This window comes from Garra rufa, chromosome 3, assembly GCF_049309525.1.
Source record: "Garra rufa chromosome 3, GarRuf1.0, whole genome shotgun sequence".
NCBI lineage: Eukaryota > Metazoa > Chordata > Actinopteri > Cypriniformes > Cyprinidae > Garra > Garra rufa.
Genome location: NC_133363.1, coordinates 54,690,061 through 54,710,810, shown reverse-complemented (window position 1 = coordinate 54,710,810; position 20,750 = coordinate 54,690,061). Strand labels below are relative to the sequence as shown.

General features: G+C 34.0%; 1 protein-coding gene across 1 annotated transcript in view; it reads left to right on the top strand.

The window, feature by feature from the left end:
* Nucleotides 1-1,887: 1,887 nt before the first annotated feature.
* The window catches only part of mpped2a (metallophosphoesterase domain containing 2a), an 80,354-nt gene continuing 61,491 nt past the window's right edge, over nucleotides 1,888-20,750 (top strand). Inside the window, exons 1-2 of the mRNA XM_073837345.1 lie at nucleotides 1,888-2,028; nucleotides 4,353-4,613. Coding sequence (XP_073693446.1) covers nucleotides 4,486-4,613 — 128 coding nt within the window. The 5' untranslated portion in view covers nucleotides 1,888-2,028; nucleotides 4,353-4,485. The remainder of the gene's footprint in view (nucleotides 2,029-4,352; nucleotides 4,614-20,750) is intronic.

Below are 20,750 nucleotides of genomic sequence, written 5' to 3'. Positions count from 1 at the left end.
TTATTCCATTTCCATTTTCATGGAGTCATTTTGCCCCCCTTTTATAGAAGGTCATAAAATATATAGTGAATTTTTAAGCATTCTGCATAACATTTACATTTTCTATTGTATAGATGTGATCAGGGGAAGGAGACTGAATAAAACATTCATGTCAGAGGCCATTTCTTCAGTGACATTTGAAGCTGTATCTATCATCGCTCCCTCTCTCTCTTTCTCGCTAGCGCAGGCAGGGGGACAAATGATGGTGCGGTGTTTAACGGCGGCCTCCGCGAATAAAATTCCTACTCTGCCTTCACATTATTGCCCGCTGGCTAGTCGATGAAAACACATTTTCCAGAGATAAGAGAAAAGTCAAATAGAAATGTCACTTAGTTGTGTGTGCTTTGCGTGTATTTGTGTGTGGGGGGTTCTGAAAATTGAAACATGTCAGTGAAAAATCCACATTTCAAAGATTCCCCTTTTTGCTTACAATACGTCATGCACAGCAGCTACAATAATATGCAGTCATTTTACTTAGCAGCGTGTTTTCAGCTTAAAGACACTAAAATAAAAGACGAAACTAAATGCATGCATCATAATAAATGGAAAGCAATTTTAAAAATTAACAATTGCAACAAATTTAATTAAAAGGTAAATTATCACAAGTGACATTTGTGTCAAATAGATTGTATCTATTTGAAAAAATGTTGCAATTCTCAAAATAATGCCATTTAAAGTTGCTAAATAAGTCACAAAAATTGACCACTAATTATTATGATTTTTTAAGATATTTTGATGGTTCCTTTCTCTTTAAATAACTCTAATTAACAGAATCTAATTTGATATGTCATATGTATCTGCATGAATGCATTAGATACATACATACACAGAAAGTCACATTACACTTGTGTTAATTTGGGCATCAGTAAAAAAAAAAAAAAAAAAGCATAATTGTGCATAAAATTACAATTTCAAAGAAATTATGAATGCCTAACTGTCTACAGACTATTTATGAGAAACACTAATTATTCTTTAGAGCTCTAAACTAATTTGTCTCTCTTTCACACACACAAATCTATACACACCAAGTGTCTCAGTTGTGTTTCAGCAGTAAAACTTGCTTTTTAAAATTATATTTTTGTTATATATTGTTCTTTGAAACCCACAAGTCAAACGCAGTCAGTCTGAACTATCGCTCGCATACATTTTTAACACATTTAATTGGTATGCCATAAATGCGTTTCTATAATGGCATGTTATAGGAATCTGAAATAATTGTATTCAGTGGTATGAGTGTTGTTTTGTTGAGATTTCTGATATTGTAATAGCTCTTGTTACATATTTTTCAAAATGTTAGAAGAGCCGAATTTACCAAAAAGGGGCCCATTTTACCTGACCTCACCCTGTGGAATAAATAAAAGCAAGACCCTTTTTGCTCAGGCGTACATGGAAAACTTTGGAAACATCACTTAATTTTGACATCAACAAAGACTCTGCTTTTACACACCGAGGGTAAATCAGTGTCTCCTTCAAAATGTAACCCAAATAAGCACTTCCTCAAGGTACTTTAGGTCCTCTCAGGTTTGATTAAATCAGTGCAATAAAATGTAACCCCCAAAACAAAGGACACTGCAGAAAGACGCGAAAATAAGCAGCAGAAGAGGGTCTCTCCTCTCCACGTGTGAACGCATATCATGGCAGACTCTTCTGAGGGAGGGGAGGAGTAACCACACACACACTTACACACACACATACACATACACATACATACTCGCTCCGCCATGCTAGTACGGAGGCTATGCTCTCGTCGCTGCTCTCTGACCCCAGTGGCAGTCCTTTCTTCCTCTACTGCGGTCTAGACTCACTCCCCCTCTCCGCCAGTCAGAGCGAGGCTCGCCGCCTGCCTGCGCCGCTTTTCCCGCGTCTCGCCGCCAGCTCGCCGGAGGGTCTCCCAGGGTCGAGGGTCCTGCCCCTGCCCGGCTCCGAGTGCCACCTCTTCGGCTACCGACATCTGCATTCCCCGGCGTGCATGGAGCAACATCTCTAGAGGTGGGCGAGAGAGAAAGAGGGTCTTTCAACCTCTTCTGGTGTGTTATGCAGCTTGGAAATGTACGCTTAGACAGGGAACGAGAAAAAAATAAGACACAAAAGGGTTAGAGGTGGCTTGTCATTGAGCGGCGGTGTCAGCGCGGCCACTCACCCGGGGAACGATCACCCTTCGCGGCGGATGTGTTGGACACATTTACACGCGACTTTGCCTGTTTTTAACTCGAAATATCGCTGATATCGTAGTCGGAGGTGATGTAGGTTCAACTTGATCTCTTTGGCTCTCTCACTGGAGAGTGTAGTCCGCACTTGAGACATGATTTGCAGCCTTTATTTTGATCGTTCCCTCGCATTGTTCAGCCGGAAGCAGTAGAGTTGCGAACAAATAAATATCACGAGGGTATATTAGACGTTATATATTAAACGCAACGGCAGGTTTTTACGCAGCTAAGCTAGTGGCTGCTAGCTAGCTGAGGTGAGGAAAGCGATTTTTTTAGTAGAATACGCAGAGTAATGAGGATGAATAATGTTTAATGCAAAAAAAAAAAAAATGTGCTTAAAAAAAAAAACTATTTGATTTCCGTTAAACAAACTTATATATTTACATTACCTGTAGAGTTATTTGTAATTTACTGAAAGAGTTTGACGTAACGTTACAAAGATAACTTCATGACAGGAAAATATTGTGTTATGTTTTAAAAAAATATATAACGTTAATAGTAGCCTACTTTTAAATTAATTTTAGTTGTTATTTGTATGTCATTAGTACAGCACCGTAGATTTAAATACAGTAAGCATAACTATAATCTGTTATAGTTGAGGGGAAAAAGGAAATTAGGACTTTTTGCAAAAGTAAAGCTATAGAAATATTGAAAAGGGGACGGGAAAACAATGCTCATAAATTAGACAAGACTCATAAATTATTCATCAATTTAAAAAAGCACACATCCAATTGATTGACAGAACTACTACTGGCTAATTCTTGCATGTCCAAACATACAGAACAAAATGCGAAAATTCAGAATTCATTTGCATCACATTTTAAATGCTTTCAGTCTTGTGCACATTTCAGTATGTTGTATTTAGTTAAATAAAATGTTTTTTACACACACCTGGGTTGTACAGTAGATAACATGGAGAGACCAGTCACTCTTTACTCAATTTTTAGGATGTGCGATGATGGGTTGTCTCATTAAATAATGTCTAGTAAAGTGTCAAAACTAAATCTAGTGCGGTAAACCAGTATTTAATCAGAAACACAAACAAATCGTACTTTGGTGGGTGTTCCTGTGCAAAATGATCATTACTGAATTAATTTAAACAGTAAACATAATTTAAACATAATACTTGTTTTCCCATACATGTATGATTTTCTTTTATTTTTAGTATTTATATGTTTTTTAAAGAATAAAATGTGTACTGAGCAACATGCTATGCACTTTCTACAGTAAAAATGTTATAATGTTTTTTAAAGTAAGCGAATGAAACTTGATTTGAAAAAGTAAGTGAATGAAACTTGTTTTGAAAGTGTTAGGATGAAGTAGTTGAAGGTTAGTTTGTGGTTAACTGTCCCTCCAAATGGCAAAAAAAAAAAAAAAAACTGGAGATGTTGACTTACTGATCACCTTTCGGTTTCTCAGCCTTTTCTATTATGTTTTGTTTTTAATGCTTTTGTTGATTTTGTTGGTTTTTAAGATTTTGTTGTCAGTTTTGATTAGTTAGTTTGATTGAGGTTTGGATCGTGCACTGTTATACTGTTCATTCATTCATCTCTCAGTAGACATTGTGTTTAAGTTTTGATTAAGTTTGCCACTGGAGTTTGTGTTGTTTAGTTTGGAGGAGATTCTAAACCGATTTATTAGTGATCAGCATTAAAGTTGTTTTAATTGTACCTTTTTGCAGTGAAAATGATATGAAAAAGATAATTAGATGTTTGCCATAAAAGCTTTTCTGGAAAATTAAAAATGATATGCACTGTAAAACAATGTAACCTTAATTTGTGTTTCATGTAGTAGCATCTTACGTTTTAATTTTGTAAGTCAAAAATGTAGTTTAATATGACTAAATGCATCTAAAAAAACAGCAGTCATATTTAGTTAGAAATGTAATGATTGTCCATTTTCTCTTGCCGTTAATTACTTTTTACATTCATAAAGTAAATAAAACGCTTATTGTACATAATTAAAATTTTCCGCAATTCAAATGGTAATTTAGTTTTCAAGGCCTCCCCTGTTTTACTGTCTATTTTTTTTATCTGTATTGCTCATACACTCATTTATGCATTTGATTCACATCATAATCTTCTTTCTGTCACTCTTTCTTTACAGATAGTATCTCGTCCTTCATCTCGGCACTATCAAGGGTTCTTTTCGGCGTTTAAGTGGTGGTTCTGAAGGATGCTGACTGCGTGGGTCGCTCCAGGGTCCTGGTGAAGTGTCTCATGTGTCACGTGGAGAAAGAATGGCCCACGGAATGCCGTCACAAGGCAAAGTGACCATCTCGGTGGACGAGTACAGCTCCAACCCCACGCAGGCCTTCACCCACTACAACATTAACCAGAGCCGCTTTCAACCGCCACACGTGCATATGTGAGTAATGAGGGACAAAACACAGAAATACACTTCAGTTTGCTTTTTTACAGTTTCCGTTTATGGCTGCGAAATTAGGAAATGCATCAATTCATATGTTTTTCTAGATCTGTCTGGCTTGTGCTATCACAGAGCCTTATATGTCTAACATGGTGTTTGTTCCTGAATAAGCAAACTTTGTAATAGCTTTGGACTGCATCAGACACAAGATACCTTTAATAGCATAATGGCCTACGCGGGTCAGACAGAAATAGATAGTTACTATTGCGATTTTCAGGCTCTTGGTTTTTATATCGACCTCAGCTGCGACACAATATTGCATATTTCAGGTGAAACGTACACCGAACTCTTTGTCAAATACATTTTCATGCACTACATTATGTGCAATTTAAAACCGGATTGTTCACTCCACATGTAGTGGTTTGTGGTTTGGACGAGAAAAAAAAGTCTCTGCAGCAGACATACTTTTTGAGCATTATTCGTTTTTGCCTAAAGTCTTCCAGACTGTTGAATATGATGTTATGGTGTTATTACAAATGCTTTTACATAATTGAAATCCTTATGGCCCATGTGATCGACTGATCATTTTGGACGATTCATTCTGTTAAATTATAAACCGATGCCGTTTTTACACCGCAAGTGTTTTTGAGCTGTAACATGATGAAGATTAATAAGGCTGCATCATTATTTAAAGCCACTGGTGTTTGCATCACCCGCGGTTTAACGTACCGAGGCCAGTGATTCCTCTCTAGTCGCAGCTCTGCTTCGTCCACTGCTTTCTCCTTAATCACCTCCCCTGCTTAAAGAGCGGTGTGTTCTGGGAAAGCAAAGGCTTGTTTAGATTGGGGAGATAATGATCGTGTTTACTAGAGGCTAGCGTTGCTGGACATAAACACACACAACTGCACATTCGCTTGAAGAAACGGGGGACTTTTAGAAAAGGCCTTTTTTGTCATGTTTTCGGCTTCTAGTCAGCATGCGCTGTGATTTGCTTTACTTTAAAGCTGCATCTACCTGATCTGGCCCTTAAAGTCGACATGAAATAAAAATCTGTGAAATGTATGGGGAAATAAAACAACTAACTTACTGTAAAAATACACTAGCAACATTCTAAGTTTTACAATAAACAGTGTATATTTCAGTAACTGTACTAATGTGAATAGCTACGAAAATTTGTCATTTACCTTCATAAGGTATACTGACAACCACCTTAAAAACACACTGTAAAGAGAAGATGTAACATAAAACCCTGATGAACCTGACTATTAAGAGAAAAACTGGGGCTGCAAAACGATTAGTCGCGATTAATCGATTCAAAATAAAAGTTGTTTATAATACAAATAAATGTATTATTTACCTTTATAATATACTGACAACTACCTTAAAAACGTGGTAAGGAAAAGATGTAATGTAAAACCCTGATGAACGTGACTAATAAGAAAAAAGCTATTTTCCCATCAAATGTAAGCTGGCACAGAATTCTGGGAATGTAAATGTACAGTTTTTCATTGTAAATTAGGGCTGTGAAATGATTAGTCGCGATTAATCGATTCAAAATAAAAGTTTGTTTACACTTAAAAAATTTTATTCACCTTTATAATATACTGATAACCACCTAAAAAAAGATGTAAATGCACAATTTTTCATTGTAAATTAGGGCTGTGAAGCGATTATTCGTGAGTAATCGATTCAAATTAAAAGTTTGTTTAAACTTAAAAAAATGTATTCACCTTTATAATATACTGACAACCACCTAAAAAAAGATGTAAATGCACAATTTTTCATTGTAAATTAGGGCTGTGAAGCGATTATTCGTGAGTAATCGATTCAAATTAAAAGTTTATGTTCACATAAAATTTGTTATTTACCTTTATAATATACTTACAACCACCTTAAAAAAGATGTAAATGTACAGTTTTTCACTGTAAATTAGGGCTACAAAACGATTAGTCGCGATTAATTGATTCAAAATTTGTGTGTGTACTCACCGATTTATGTATATATAAATACACGCATACATGTATACATTTAAAATATATTTGTATGTAAACATTGGTTTAAATATAATATTTTATATATAAATAAATAAATATAAAAATGTTATATATAAATCTAACATATTTTTCCTTAATATATACATGTATGTTGTATTTTGAATCGATTAATCGCGACTAATCGTTTTACAGCCCTACTGTAAATAATAAAATGACTTTTCACGCCAAAAAAATGCTACATTTAACAGTATTTTACTGTAAATTACATGAAATATCTCATTAGAGCTGTGGTTTATCACTGTTGAGTAAGGAAACTTTTTACAGTTTAAATTATGATCATTTTGATCATTTAAATTATGATCATTTAAATTATCAACAATTTTTACAGTGTGAAATATTGAAGTGCATTTGGTCTCTTAACCACATTAAAAATGTTTCATAATCCAAAATGTATATTATAAGAATTTTACATATAAATCTAACATATTTTTCCTTAATACATGTGTGTATGCATTTATATATACATGAATATACACATATTATGTAAACATAAACTTTGAATTTTGAACCGATTAATCGCGACTAATCGTTTTGCAGCCCTACTGTAAATGATAAAAAGACATTTGTTTCCCCCAAAATAGTACATTTAACAGTATTTTACTGTAAATGACATGAAATATCTCATTAGAGCTACAGTTAATCAATATTGAGTAAGGGAACTTTTAACAGTTAAAATTATAATCATTATGGTCTATGGTCTGGTTAATTCTTAGATTACCTGGAAAACTATTTTTACAGTGTGAAATATTGAATTGCGTTTGGTCTTTCAATCACATTACAAATGTTGCTTGTGTTACAGAATCTAAAGTACTGAATTATTAATTGATCTTTATGGCATTTATTTGCATACTGCATTGCAGTTGGTTTTCTTTCTTGTGCTTATTTGCATATTGAATTGTGATTGGTCTTTCTCAGACAAATTTCTGATACAAAGTTTAAGCCAAATTACCTTATTTTTACAGTGTGAACTGACATTGAAAACCTGTTTTATATCAGTAACATATTTCTTTCTGAACGGATGTGCAACAAGAAAAAATATGTAGGATTTGGTTTTATCCATTCTTCGTGTCAGTTTCACACTAGAGTTTGCAGTAAATTTTAAAAGACTAGCTGGTTGTCAGCTAAAAAGGAAAGATGCTTCAGAAAAAAAGATTATAAATAATTATTTTTTTTCCTTTGGAATAATGTGTATGAATTGTGCACCACACCAGAAACATGTTTTAACAAATAGCCTCAGTTTGGATTTTACGTTCACTTCTTGTAGCCCACGTGTAGGTGGTTTAGCAAGGAATTTCGTGTAGCTTCACAGTAGACGGTGTGTGTTCGCCGATCGTGGCCGTGACCCAGTTATGCACATGGCCCCTGCACATAGACAGCAATTACCCTCGTTAAGGCTCGCCAACATGACCTTAGGAGTCAGAGGAAGACTTAGAAGAAATGTTTTTCTTCTGTGCAGCGCTCCTGCCAAGACTTAGCACGTTTGTCAGTTTTGGTTCCCTCCCCTATCTTTTAGGCATCTATTTGGTTTTTTTTTTCCTCTTTTTGTAAGCGTAGAGCAAATTCATAGCAACAGGAAGCATATGCTCCGGTGCTAGTCATGTCACGTCTATCATGCTAGTGGAGCTTGTGATTTTTGGGTGACGGATTTGTGGAAAGGAAAAGCTGAGTACGTAGTCTAACATTATCTAAAACTGACATGATTTCTGTGTTGATTTTATTTACTAATTTATTACTTTTAAATATATTATTTTTAGGCAGCACTCAATTTAAACTCATCTTCTCATCCACAGATTTCTACTGTATGTTTAGTTCGAATTTCTTATCAGACTAATATGTGTGCCTCAGATTTTTCATTATTTTTCTTGTTTTTTTTTTTTTTTAGAAACTTGCTTTAGAAATGTAAGACTTCAAGTTTGAAAATCTCAGAAGCTAAAATACTGAATTGTGATTGGATCTTTCTTGCATTTATCTGCATACAGCATTGCAATTGGTCTTTCTTGTGCTTATTTGGATATTGAATTGTGATTGGTCTATTTAACCACATTAAAATGTTGATAGTGTTTGAGAATCTAAAGTACTGAATAATTTTTGTATCTTTCTTGCATTTATTTGCATACAGAATTGTAATTGTCGTCTTTTCTTGTTCTTATTTGCATACTGAATTGTGATTGGTCTTTTCTTTCTTCCATCTATTTAACCACGTAGCCTTCAAATGATGCAAAGTAGGGCTGGATGATGTAGCCAAAATTTCTATCATAATATATTTCTTAATTTCGGCCAATATACAGTAATTCCAATATGTGACCCTGGACCACAAAACCAGTCTTAAGTCGCAGGGGTATATTTGTAGCAATAGCCAAAAATACATTGCATGGGTCAAAATTTTTGATTTTTCTTTTATGCCAAAAATCATTAAGAAATTAAGTAAAGTTCATGTTCCATGAAGATTTTTTGTAAAATTCCTACTGTAAACATATCAAAATGTAATTTTTGATTTGTAATATGCATTGTTAAGAACCTAATTTGGACAACTTTAAAGGTGATTTTCTCAGTCTTTTTGATTTTTTTGCATCCTCAGATTTCTGATTTCAAATAGATGTATCTCAGTCAAATATTGTCCTATCCTAACAAACCATACACCAATAGAAAGCTTATTTATTGAGCTTTCATATGATGTATAAATCTCAGTTTTGTCAAATTTAACCTTATGACTGGTTTTGTGGTCCAGGGTCACATATCGTAAAGCCTCAGAAAAACTGCCAAGAATGCCTACAACAGATTTCTATACTTTCAAACTTCTGAAAAATTAATAGCCAGACTTTTAACCCAATTAAAAACGTTGATAGTGTTTCAGAATCTAAAATACAGAATTGTTTTCAGATCTTTCTTGCATTTATTTGCATCCTTCATTGCAATTGGTTTTCTTTTCTGTGCTTATTTGCATATCGAATTGTGATTGGTCTTTTCTTGCTTCCATCTATTTAACCACGTAGCCTCCTTTGCCCTAAAGTTGAAACGCTATGTGTTTATTCTCAGTGACAAATTACTGATGCAAAGTAAGGCTGGAATGATATAGCCAAAATGTATATCACAATATATTTCTTAATTTCAGTCAATATAATTCCAATATCAATATGAACATTATTTAAAAAAGCCTCAGAAAAATTCCCAAGAATGCCTACAACAGATTTCTATACTTTCAAACTTCTGAAAAATGAATTGCCAAACTTTTAACCAAATGTAAAATGTTGATAGTGTTTCAGAATCTAAAATACAGAATTGTTATTGCATCTTTCTTGTATTTATTTGCATACTGCATTGCAATTGGTTTTCTTTTTTGCATCTATCCACATAGCTTTTTTTGCATTGAAGTTAACACACTGCAAAAAAAGCTTTTCTTACTTGGTTTTTTTTTGTCTTGATTCCAGTCAAAATATCAAAAAATTCTTAAATCAAGAAGGATTTTCTATCTAGACGACTAAAAATTTTCTTGTTTTCAGAAAAACAAGTCAAAATTAAGTTTTTGCTTAGAACAAGCAAAATAATCTGCCAATGGGGTAAGCAAAAAAAATCTTAATTCAGACAGAAAACAAGATTATTTTTTTACCCCATTGGCAGATTATTTAGCTTGTTTCAAGCAAAAACGTACTTAATTTTCACTTTTTTTTCTGAAAACAAGACCAGAATTTTTACTGGTCTAGAAAATCCTTCTTGATTTAAGAATTTTTTGATATTTTTGCTGGAAAAAAGACAAAAAATCTAAGTAAGAAGCTTTTTTGCAGTGCATTATGTTATGTGTACATCAGCCTTGGAAAAACTGCATAGAATGCTGACAACAAATGTCTATACCTACAAACTTCTGAAAAATGAATTGCCAAGACTATGAAACCTCTTCCTATAAAACAATACAATATTTTATTAAAAAGGCACAAATAAATGAGTTCACTTTTTATTTGTGTAAAAACCCTTTATACAAACAAGAAATGGGAAATCACTGTCAAATTAAACGATTCTCAGACTGACCTTATTAATATTAATATCTTTAACTTCAAACTATAACATAGGCTGAATATTCTTATAGATTAAAACAAAAGTGCTCCAGCCAGGATAAATAATATGAAAAGTAAAACAAAAAAGACTGAGCAACCTCAAGTTTTCCTACCTTGTAAGCACTGCTAGTCGACTCTCAAATTTTTTTTGTCTATATAGTCTTCCCTTCATCTCTTTCTTTTTCTCTTCCTATCCTCTTTGTGATTGAAATCGGTTGTTCACCTGCTCCCTCATTACCCCTCCTCCCCCCCAGCCACCTTCCACCTGAAATTGGTTGTTGCCTTTTTTTCTTTTTAACCTGATCGAACAGAAATAACCGAGCACGGCCCGCCAGCTCCTGTGCCTTTATTTCTCCAGCTCTCTTTAATAAGAGTGTAATTGATCTTTGGCTCCGTTGCCCTGCTCTTTAATGTGCACGTGTCGAGGCCTGAGCGGATGCCAGCCTAAAAATACTCAGCTGTTCAATACAGTGTAGATTGATTGTTAAATCACAAAGAGAAATAGCAAAAAACAATAATGCTATTTTCAATAGATTTATTAATGGGGTATCACTTAGTTTACTCCAATTGTAAATGTGAATGAACTGAATGTAATATGACTGAGTCTGATTCTAATGAGATGATACTTAAAACAGTAATGTGATTCACAAATAAATGTGACCCTGGACCACAAAACCAAATAGCACGGTTTGTTTTGCAGCAAAAGCCAACAGTACATTGTATGGGTCAAAATGATCAATTTTGATTTTATGCCAAAAATCATTAGGATATTAAGTAAAGATCATGTTCCATGAAGATATTTTGTAAATTTACTGCCGTAAGTATATCAACTTAATTTTTGATTAGTAATATGCATTAAGAAGTTCATTTGGACAACTTTAGAGGTGATTTTCTCAATATTTAGATTATTTTTGCAGATTTTCAAATAGTAATCTCGACAAACCATGCGTCAATGGAATACTTATTCAATCAGCTTTCAGATGATGTATAATTCTCAATAAAAAAAAAAAATTAAAATTGACTTATAACTGGTTTTGTGGTTCAGGGTCACAAATGACTCTTATACACTGATTCTTCAGTAAATTGTTCAAAAAGAGTTACTGTTTGAAATGAGTCTGTCAAATTATTCACTTAACTTGCTTACTGAACTGCAAGTTATGATTGCTTTCATTGATGTCTGTCTCAAAATGAAGCAAATTTAGTATAATATAGCGGTTGTGAATTAAATCACTATCATTGCATGCTTGATTGTCTATTAGATCAATATTCGCAAAATTTTTCAAATAAATTACATTTGAGCTTTAATCATATATTATATAAAACGAATTATAAATATATAAAGCTAGAATTCTAAGAAAAGCAAGACTGGATTATCCTTCTCTTTTCCCCTTTCTCTTTTATTCTCTTTTCGTTGTGCGGCTCTGATCGGCTCCCTTTAGCCTTGTTAATTTCTCACCCTTTGAATAATTAAAATGCTCATAAAAGTGCGAAGCGTTTAAGAATTTTAACTCGACGTTCATTTCATCCCAGCCACGGGGAAGAAGAGAGTCTTCATATCGAGCTAAACGAATGCAGCATGCTTTCTAGCGCACAAACAAACCACAGACTTTTGTATCCGCTTTGAATTCAGTGTTGTTTGAATTACGTCATGTATTTATTTTGCTGTTGGACAGGAGAAAGAAGAATATTGTTTCTTTTTTCATTTAGAAAAATCATAGCTTTTTTTTTGTTGTTGATGAAAGGCATGCAAAAGAACTCTCTTTGCTTCTAAAAGAGGATATAGTGACTAGTCGGATGCTGTGTGCGAGCAGGTTTTACCACACCTGTCTTAAAGATTTATGTTCAGCACATTTACGTTGTCTTTCTGAAGCATGTGAGTGACAAACGACACGAATCGAGTGCAGTACATGCATTCGGGTGCGCATCCGTGTGCGATGCGTGTAATGGAAGTGCATGAGATTGAAAATATTGGAACTAGCGTGGACTGTAATTGCAGTAAGCACTCTAGCCGGCCTCCATAATGCAGATGTCCCGCAGAATTAAATCAGAACTCTCTGTCGCTCCGGCGGTTCCTCCGAAAGGCCTGAACTCTCTTTTCCGGGAGATCTGTTTTAGTTTGTGTGTGTGGGAGGGTCACACAGGACTTCCCGAGGCCTTTGAAATGAGAGAACCCTTGATTAAACTCACACAGCTTCTGTTCGCCGAGCCAGCCACTGCACAAGGTCACAGGGGTCAAGTGACAATTGACATTGGGCAGGTCTGGGACCTGTACGTTTGAAGTTTTTTTTTAAATTTCAGCACAGGCGGCTGTTTACTTTTTTTCCTTGCAGACAAACTGCACTGTGGCTGGTATGGAGAGACAGAGAAAGGTGAAGATCCTGCTAAATCTGTTGCAGATGAAGGACATCTGACTTGCTAGTTCTGAATAGATTATTCGTTAAGATTAGATTGGCCTCGTACTTGGCTTTAGATGTCACGGTGGACTGCATTGCATGCTCTGTAACTTTTCTTTCAATTGGTTTCTGTAAGATTGAAAGGAATCTGTTTTATAACAGCCACTTCAGGATTAACTGTTTCAGCTCTGAAGTCTGCACTGTTAAAACCACAAAAAGTGTGCTTAGCTTGACAAGGCTGCGATTATGGGATCAGTAAAAATGGGAATATTGTTAAATAATATTACGATGTAAAATAACAGTGTCATGTTTTAATACATTTTGAAATGTAATTTATTTTGATGATGCAAAGTTGAATTTTCTGCAGAATTGCTTCAGTATCTTTAGTATCACATGTTCCTTCAGAAATCATTCTAATATGTTGATTTGCATGTTATTATTATATACATATTATTATTATTATTATTATTATTATTATTATTATTATTAAATACTGCAAACAGATGGAAACGGATGAATAGAAAGAATGAAAGTTCAATATAATACCTTTTATTTAAATTATAAATTATGTTAACCCTTACAAATGTCATTTTTGATCAATTTAATACATTCTTGCTAATTGAAAGTATTTCTTTCTTTCCTAAAAAAAAAAGAAAAAGAAAAATTGTACTGACCCCAAACTTTTAAACTGTCTAAAGTAGCACGGGTATATTTGTAGCAATAGCCAAAAATACATAGTATGGGTCAAAATTATCGATTTTTCTTTTATGCCAAAAATCATTAGGCTATTAAGTAAAGATTGCATTCCATGAAGATATTTTGTAAATTTCCTACCGTAAATATATCACGATGTAAAATAACAGTGTTCTGTATTAATACATTTTGAAATGTAATTTAGTTGATGATGCAAAGTTGAATTTTCAGCAGAATTGCTTCAGTATCTTTAGTATCACATGTTCCTTCAGAAATCATTCTAATATGCTGATTTGCTGCTTAAGAAACATATTATTATTAAATACTGCAAACAGTTGTGCTGCGCAATATATTTTTTGTGGAAACGGATGAAAAGAAAGAATAGAAAGTAATAGCTTTTATTTAAATTATAAATTATTTTAACCATTACAAATGTCATTTTTGATCAATTTAATGCTTTCTTGCATCTTTAAAAAAAAAAGAAAAAGAAAAATCATACTGACCCCAAACTTTTAAACGGTGGTTATTAATGATTGTAATATGTGGCCCTGGACCACAAAACCAGTCTTAAGTAGCAGAGGTATATTTGTAGCAATAGCCAAAAATACATAGTATAGGTGAAAATTATTATAATTTTTTTAATGCCAAAAATCATTAGGATATTAAGTAAAGATCATGTTCCATGAGGATATTTTGTACATTTCCTACTGTAAATATATCAAAACTTAATTTTTGATTAGTAATATGCATTGCTAAGAATTTCATTTGGACAACTTTAAAGGTGATTTTCTCAATATTTTGATTTTTTTTTTTCTTTTTTTTTTTTTGCACCATCAGATTCCAGATTTTCAAAAAGTTGTATCTCGGCCAATATTGTCCTATCCTATCAAAGCATACATCAATAGAAAGCTTATTTACTCAGCTTTCAGATGATGTATAAATATCAGTTTAAAAAAATTGACCCTTATGACTGGTTTTGTGGTCCAGCGTCGCATATAAGTTTAAGCCATTGGTTTAGTTTAATTTAAGTAAATATAATAATTAATATTAATAGTTCATTTTTATTACACATAATTGTATTGTCACCATTTTTATGCAATAAATAATCCACTGGAAGATTATCCTTGTAAGTGGTGAATCTGAGATGATATTTTTGACAAAGAGCAGATAATGAAAACAAGAAACCACCTTGTCTTCTTTATAGGAGAGAATTTGGTGGAATATGAAATGAAACTCTTCAAATTCTATTTAAATTTAAAATTTTTGAATAAGAATTTTAAATGAGAGTTTTGAATAAGAACCCAACCTGTGAAAATGCAGAGTGGTTTCTAAAAAGGGCTGCAAATTGTCATGTTCTAATTGAAATGTTTGTTCATGAAGTGTTTCCTCATTCATCCTCATCCTCCTTCCTGTTTTTCCAGCTCCCTCTCTCTCCCTCGCTCTCGTTTTTGCGCTCTCTGTGTTACTCTGAAGTTTATTGAATTAGCGCCGACAGCTGAGAAGCACAAGATAAGATAGAAACGCTGTGTCTCTCTGTCTGAAATGGATTTCATTGCTATGTATGAGGGAAGGTGGTGGACTGCACGTACGGCTTGATGTTTCTTCACCAATAGCGGTACAAGCCTAGCCGCGCGAGTGGAAAAGCCAGTAAATATTTGGCTCCTCTTGATGATTATCATTATAATTTTTATTCTTTGGCCCTGGTTCACCGAGCTTCCTGCCCCTGCTTGTCTTACACACACACACACACACACACACACACACACACACACTCACACACGTGGCCCTGAGTGAGGCAGATAAGCCTGAAAAGTCCATTTCCTGCCGCAGATCAGTGCAGTGGCGGTGCTATCCGCATCAAAGGCTTGACTGCGGGGCACTCTTTTCACAGCCCTGTGCCCCACATCTACAAAACACGGCCCTCTGAAATATTCATACTGTACACAGAGGGTTCAATCTTTCACTCCGGCTTTTTCTCCCGGTCACTCTCTCACCAAATTCCTACACTGAAGAAGGAATCTTTCCATGGCAGGAGAGAAATGCGAAATATTTTCTTGTAGTCTGTGTGGAGCTCCGATTCATCCTTCTTTGAAGGAATTGCACGTTTTTGTTTAATGGATGTAGTAATTTTTTTGTTATACAGTCAAACCAAAAGTTTTTACTAGTGGGTGCAGGACACTATAGTTCATTTATGTAAGTGAGGATAGCAAAATAAAGTAAACTGTGACACATTATACCCAAATATTCTACATGCAGTGGACTACCAATGAAAGTTTGGGACACTTTGACCTGACCATGTTTTGCTTGCGTGTTTTTTCTTTAATTGCTAATGCAAACTTTTTACACCACAGACTGAACAAAATTAAGCATTGCTTTGTAATCGGTCAGCAAAGTATTGATAGTTGTGTAAATATTGTCATACTAACAGTTGTCTGAATTTTTGTTTAATTGTAATCCATTGCATACCTTTCTATCATGAAGATGAATTTGTTCTGACGCAGTTTAACTCTGAGCCGTTGTCATAGTTTAGAAAATGGTAATAAAATATCACGAATAAACTGTGATAATGTGAGAAATGTTGAAGGTGTCTGAATACATTTTAGTTGTACTAGATTCATGCATATATCCATCATGTTTGTGATGTGCAGTGTACCAATAGCCAATAATGAGATTTTTGAATATAATTTTTTTTATGATTAAAACCGTTTATTATTTTTCATTCAAGGTTTATTTCAAATCAGGCAAAGCCATATATTATTTATAATAATTCTTGCTTTATTTTTTTTAAATTATATAAATAAACATTACCTGTTTTCAGATGTTTTGTTGAATTTCAAGTTATATTTAAATTAAGTTTAGTAATTTTCTTAAATATATATGTGACCCTGGACCATAAAACCAGTCTTAAGTAGCACAGGGATATCTGTAGCAATAGCCAAAAATACATTGTATGGGTCAAAATTATCGCTTTTTCTTTTATGCCAAAAATCATTAGGATAATAAGTAAAGATCATGTTCCGTGAAGGTATTTTGTAAATTTCCTACTGTAAATATATCAAAACTTAATTTTTTGTTAGTAATATGCATTGCTTAAAACTTCATTTAGACAACTTTAAAGGCAATTTTCTCAATATATTCTTTTTTTTTTTTGCACCTTCAGATTCCAGATTTTTAAATAGTTGTCATATCCTAACAAACCACACATCAATGGAAAGCTTATTTATTCAGCTTTCATGTGATGTATAAATAAAAAAAATTTCAAAAAATTAACCCTTATGACTGGTTTTGTGGTCCAGGGTCACATATTTGTTCATTATACATTTATTTATTTATTGAAAACGGGCAATTTGTCTAAGCGTTATGGTAGATCTTGGATCTAACTGATGCCAAAATACTCATTTACCAGATATATTGATCTACAATTAATTGTTTGTCTGGTTTTGTCTCTGTTTTGTAATTTGATAATGATTTAACTTACATTAGCAAAGAGTAGTATTGGTAAAATGAATCTTTCTGACTAACATAAGAAACCAGATAATGGGCGTCTGATGTTAATTAGCAGTTGGAGCACTGCCTTTAAACCCGTAGACCAGAGGTCAGGCTCTAAATTAACCGCCTATTGACCGGACAATCATTATGTCATAATGAGTGCTGGGAGGGGGGACGGAGGGTCTAACGTAATTATTCTTTCTTCTCATTGGACAGCAGGTGTCTCTGTGCTGTAAAGCGCATTGACTTTACAGTTCCTCTGTCAATTGTGAATTGCCATATGAATGTGCATGGAAATCGTCTGGTTCAAAAAGAGAAGCCCTGAAAAAGGATGCAGTGTTCACTTATAGGCTGTTAGAAAAAATCTGAAAAGGGTTCAGAAAAGTGTCATTTGTTTGACGCAATCAGCCAATCGGAACATATTTGATGTTTAATAAAGTGTTAAGTGAAGCAGGATTTTGGACCAATGAGAGTGCAGTGGGCGGAGCTACCCAACACAGCATATAAAAATAGAAACCATGTCACTCATTTTTTGCTCTGATTGGGATTTGATTGACAGAAGCACAAAATTATCTTTTACCAGATATCTTTAATCACTTGATTCCTTCCCATGAGGACTGAGGGCATGATGTTAACTGTGCTATAAAAGGAAGAAAGTCAAAATAGAAACCAGCTAATTGTTCTCTACCTCAGTTTTGACCTTATAAACAATTGTGGCTGCTATTTACAAATTTTAGCTTATTTCATGTAACAAAAGCCAAAGGAAGGAAGAGAGATCCACAAATAGCGTTTGTGTCTTCGGCTCTCTGAAGTCGATGAACTGTGGCTGTTTTTGAAGCTTTGATACAGTTCAATCGCTCGTTGTTCCTGAAGGTTAAAGAATCAAGTAAGCGCTGTCAAATAGAGTTTCTTTGAACAGAAATCAAAACGCTTTCCTGTGCAATATGACACATGTATCCAATAAAAAGAGCCGCGGTGCATCCGGAGTCTAAACGCGCGTGTGTGTGTGTTTTACAAAGGTCTTTTCCTGGCATGAGGGAGTGTGTGTTTCTCATATCTAACCATACTTTTACTGTGGATTCAAACAGCAGTTCAGTTTCACATTCTTTCAAGATATATCTTCCCTTTTTCTCTCAATCTCTCTCTCACACATACACACACATTCCAGTTTTGCGCTAATGCAATTTCAGTGGCTCCATAAACCCCTGGTCCGAATAATCCTTTCTTTTCTCCCCCCGCTTAATGAATATTTAAAAGACCGAGTGAATATTTAAAACAAATGAGCAAATATTCAAAAGGCTCCGTCCGGTCATGGCTATATTTGCAGCTGTGGTGATTTCGGTTTTCTTTCAGATGCACATAAGCACCTTGAACAAAAAAAAAAAAAAAAAATCAATAAATCAACTAGTTGATTTTAAATTTATGGGGCATTTTTATTCATTTTGGTGGCATTTTTGCTACAAGCCCTCGTTAATTTCTGACCCTGGTACGGACTTTTGTACAGTTTTAATAATGTATTATAATGTCTCAGCCTTGATGAGCATAAGAGAGTTCTTCCAAAAGCGTTACAAAATCTTACCAAACTCAAACTTTTAAATAGCAGTGCTTGATAAGAAATATGCTTCAATTCCAGCATCCATTAATGAATCCAGTTCCTTACCATTTCTGTCACATATATTTAAAAGACTGAGTGAATATTTAAAACAATGAGCAAATATTCAAAAGTCTACATGTAGTCATGGCTATATTTGTGGCTGCTGTGATTTCGTTTTTTTTTTTTTTAAAGCACCTAAGCACCTTAAACAAAGGTAACCTAAAAATGTGCCTAATGTTTTAACATTCAAACTGGTTTTATTTAAAATCAATTATTAAAAATCAATAAATCAACCAGTTGTTTTTAAACTTACGGGGCATTTTTATTCATTCTGGTGGCATTTTTGCCATAACCCCTCATTAATTTCTGACCCCAGTACTGACATTTTTACTGTTTTATAAATTCTGTTCTTTTGAACTTTCTAATCGTTAAAGAATCATAGAAAAATTGCATTATGATTTCAGCAAAGGATATCAAGCAGCACAAATGTTTTCAACCTTGATAATAGTAGGAAATGTTTCTTAAGTAGCAAATCAACAATTAGAATGATTTCTGAAGCATCATGTGACACTAAAGACTGAAGTAATGATGCTGAAAATTCACCTTTCCGTCACAGGAATAAATTACTTTTTAAAATATATAAAATATAAAACGACTTTTTTAAATTGCAATAATATTTTACATTTTTTATTGTTTTTACTCAAATAAATGCAGCCTTGCTGAGCATAAGAGACTTCTTCCAAAAGCATTACAAAATCTTACCAACCTCAAACTTTTAAATAGCAGTGCTTGATAAGAAATGTCGTTCAATTCCAGCATCTCTTATTGAATCCAGTTCCTTATTGTTTCTGTCACACATATTTAAAAGACTGAGCATAGCCGGCTATATTTGTGGCTGCAGTGGTTTCGGTTTTCTTTCAGAAGCACCTAAGCACCTTGAACAAAGGTAACCTAAAAATGTGCTTAATGTTTTAAGATCTAAATCAATTGGTTTCATTCAAGTAAAAATATTATTAAAAATCAATAGATCAACCAGTTGTTTTTTTACATTTATAAGGCATTTCATTCATTTTGGTGGCATTTTTGCCACACGCCCTCGTTAATTCCTGACCCTGGTATGGAAAGTTGTACTGTTTCATAAATTCTGTTCTTTTGAACTTCCTGATCGTTAAAAAAAAAAAAAAAAAAAAAGATCGTTTCATAGAAAAATTGTATCATTATTTCAGCAAAGACATCGAACAGCACAATCATGTGACACTGAAGGCTGAAGTAATGATGCTGAAAATCCAGCTTTGTGTCACAGGAATAAATTACATTTTAAAATATATAAAATAGAAAACCACTATTTTAAATTGCAATAATACTTCACTATTTTATTGATTTTACTCAAATAAATGCAGCCTTGATTTGCATAAGAGACTTCTTCCAAAAGCATTTCAAAATCTTACCAAAAAGTGTATTAAGAAAGTAAATGGTATCAAATTTTTAAAATGAATCCTGTGAAACGTGTTCAAGTGACGGCGAACCGACAGATACGCAGCTCTGCTTCCATGTGGAAAAACCTTGTTGACTCTAATAGATTCATATGACCGTGTGTATGTGTATGTTGAAGTGTGTGTGTGTGTGTGTGTGTGTGTGTGTGTGTGTGGGCCACAGAGTTCAGCATGCCAGCCGCTTCCATAACTAGATCTGTCGAGTCTTTTATATCTCCGTGGCTGGCCTGACCACCACAGACCACATTTAATCAATATGTGTGTGTGTGTGTGTGTGTGTGTGTGTGTGTGTGTGTGCGCGGGCCAGCTTTTATTTACTGCATTGTGATCAATAACAAATATTATTTTCTGTCCGCCTGTTTCTCTCTCTCC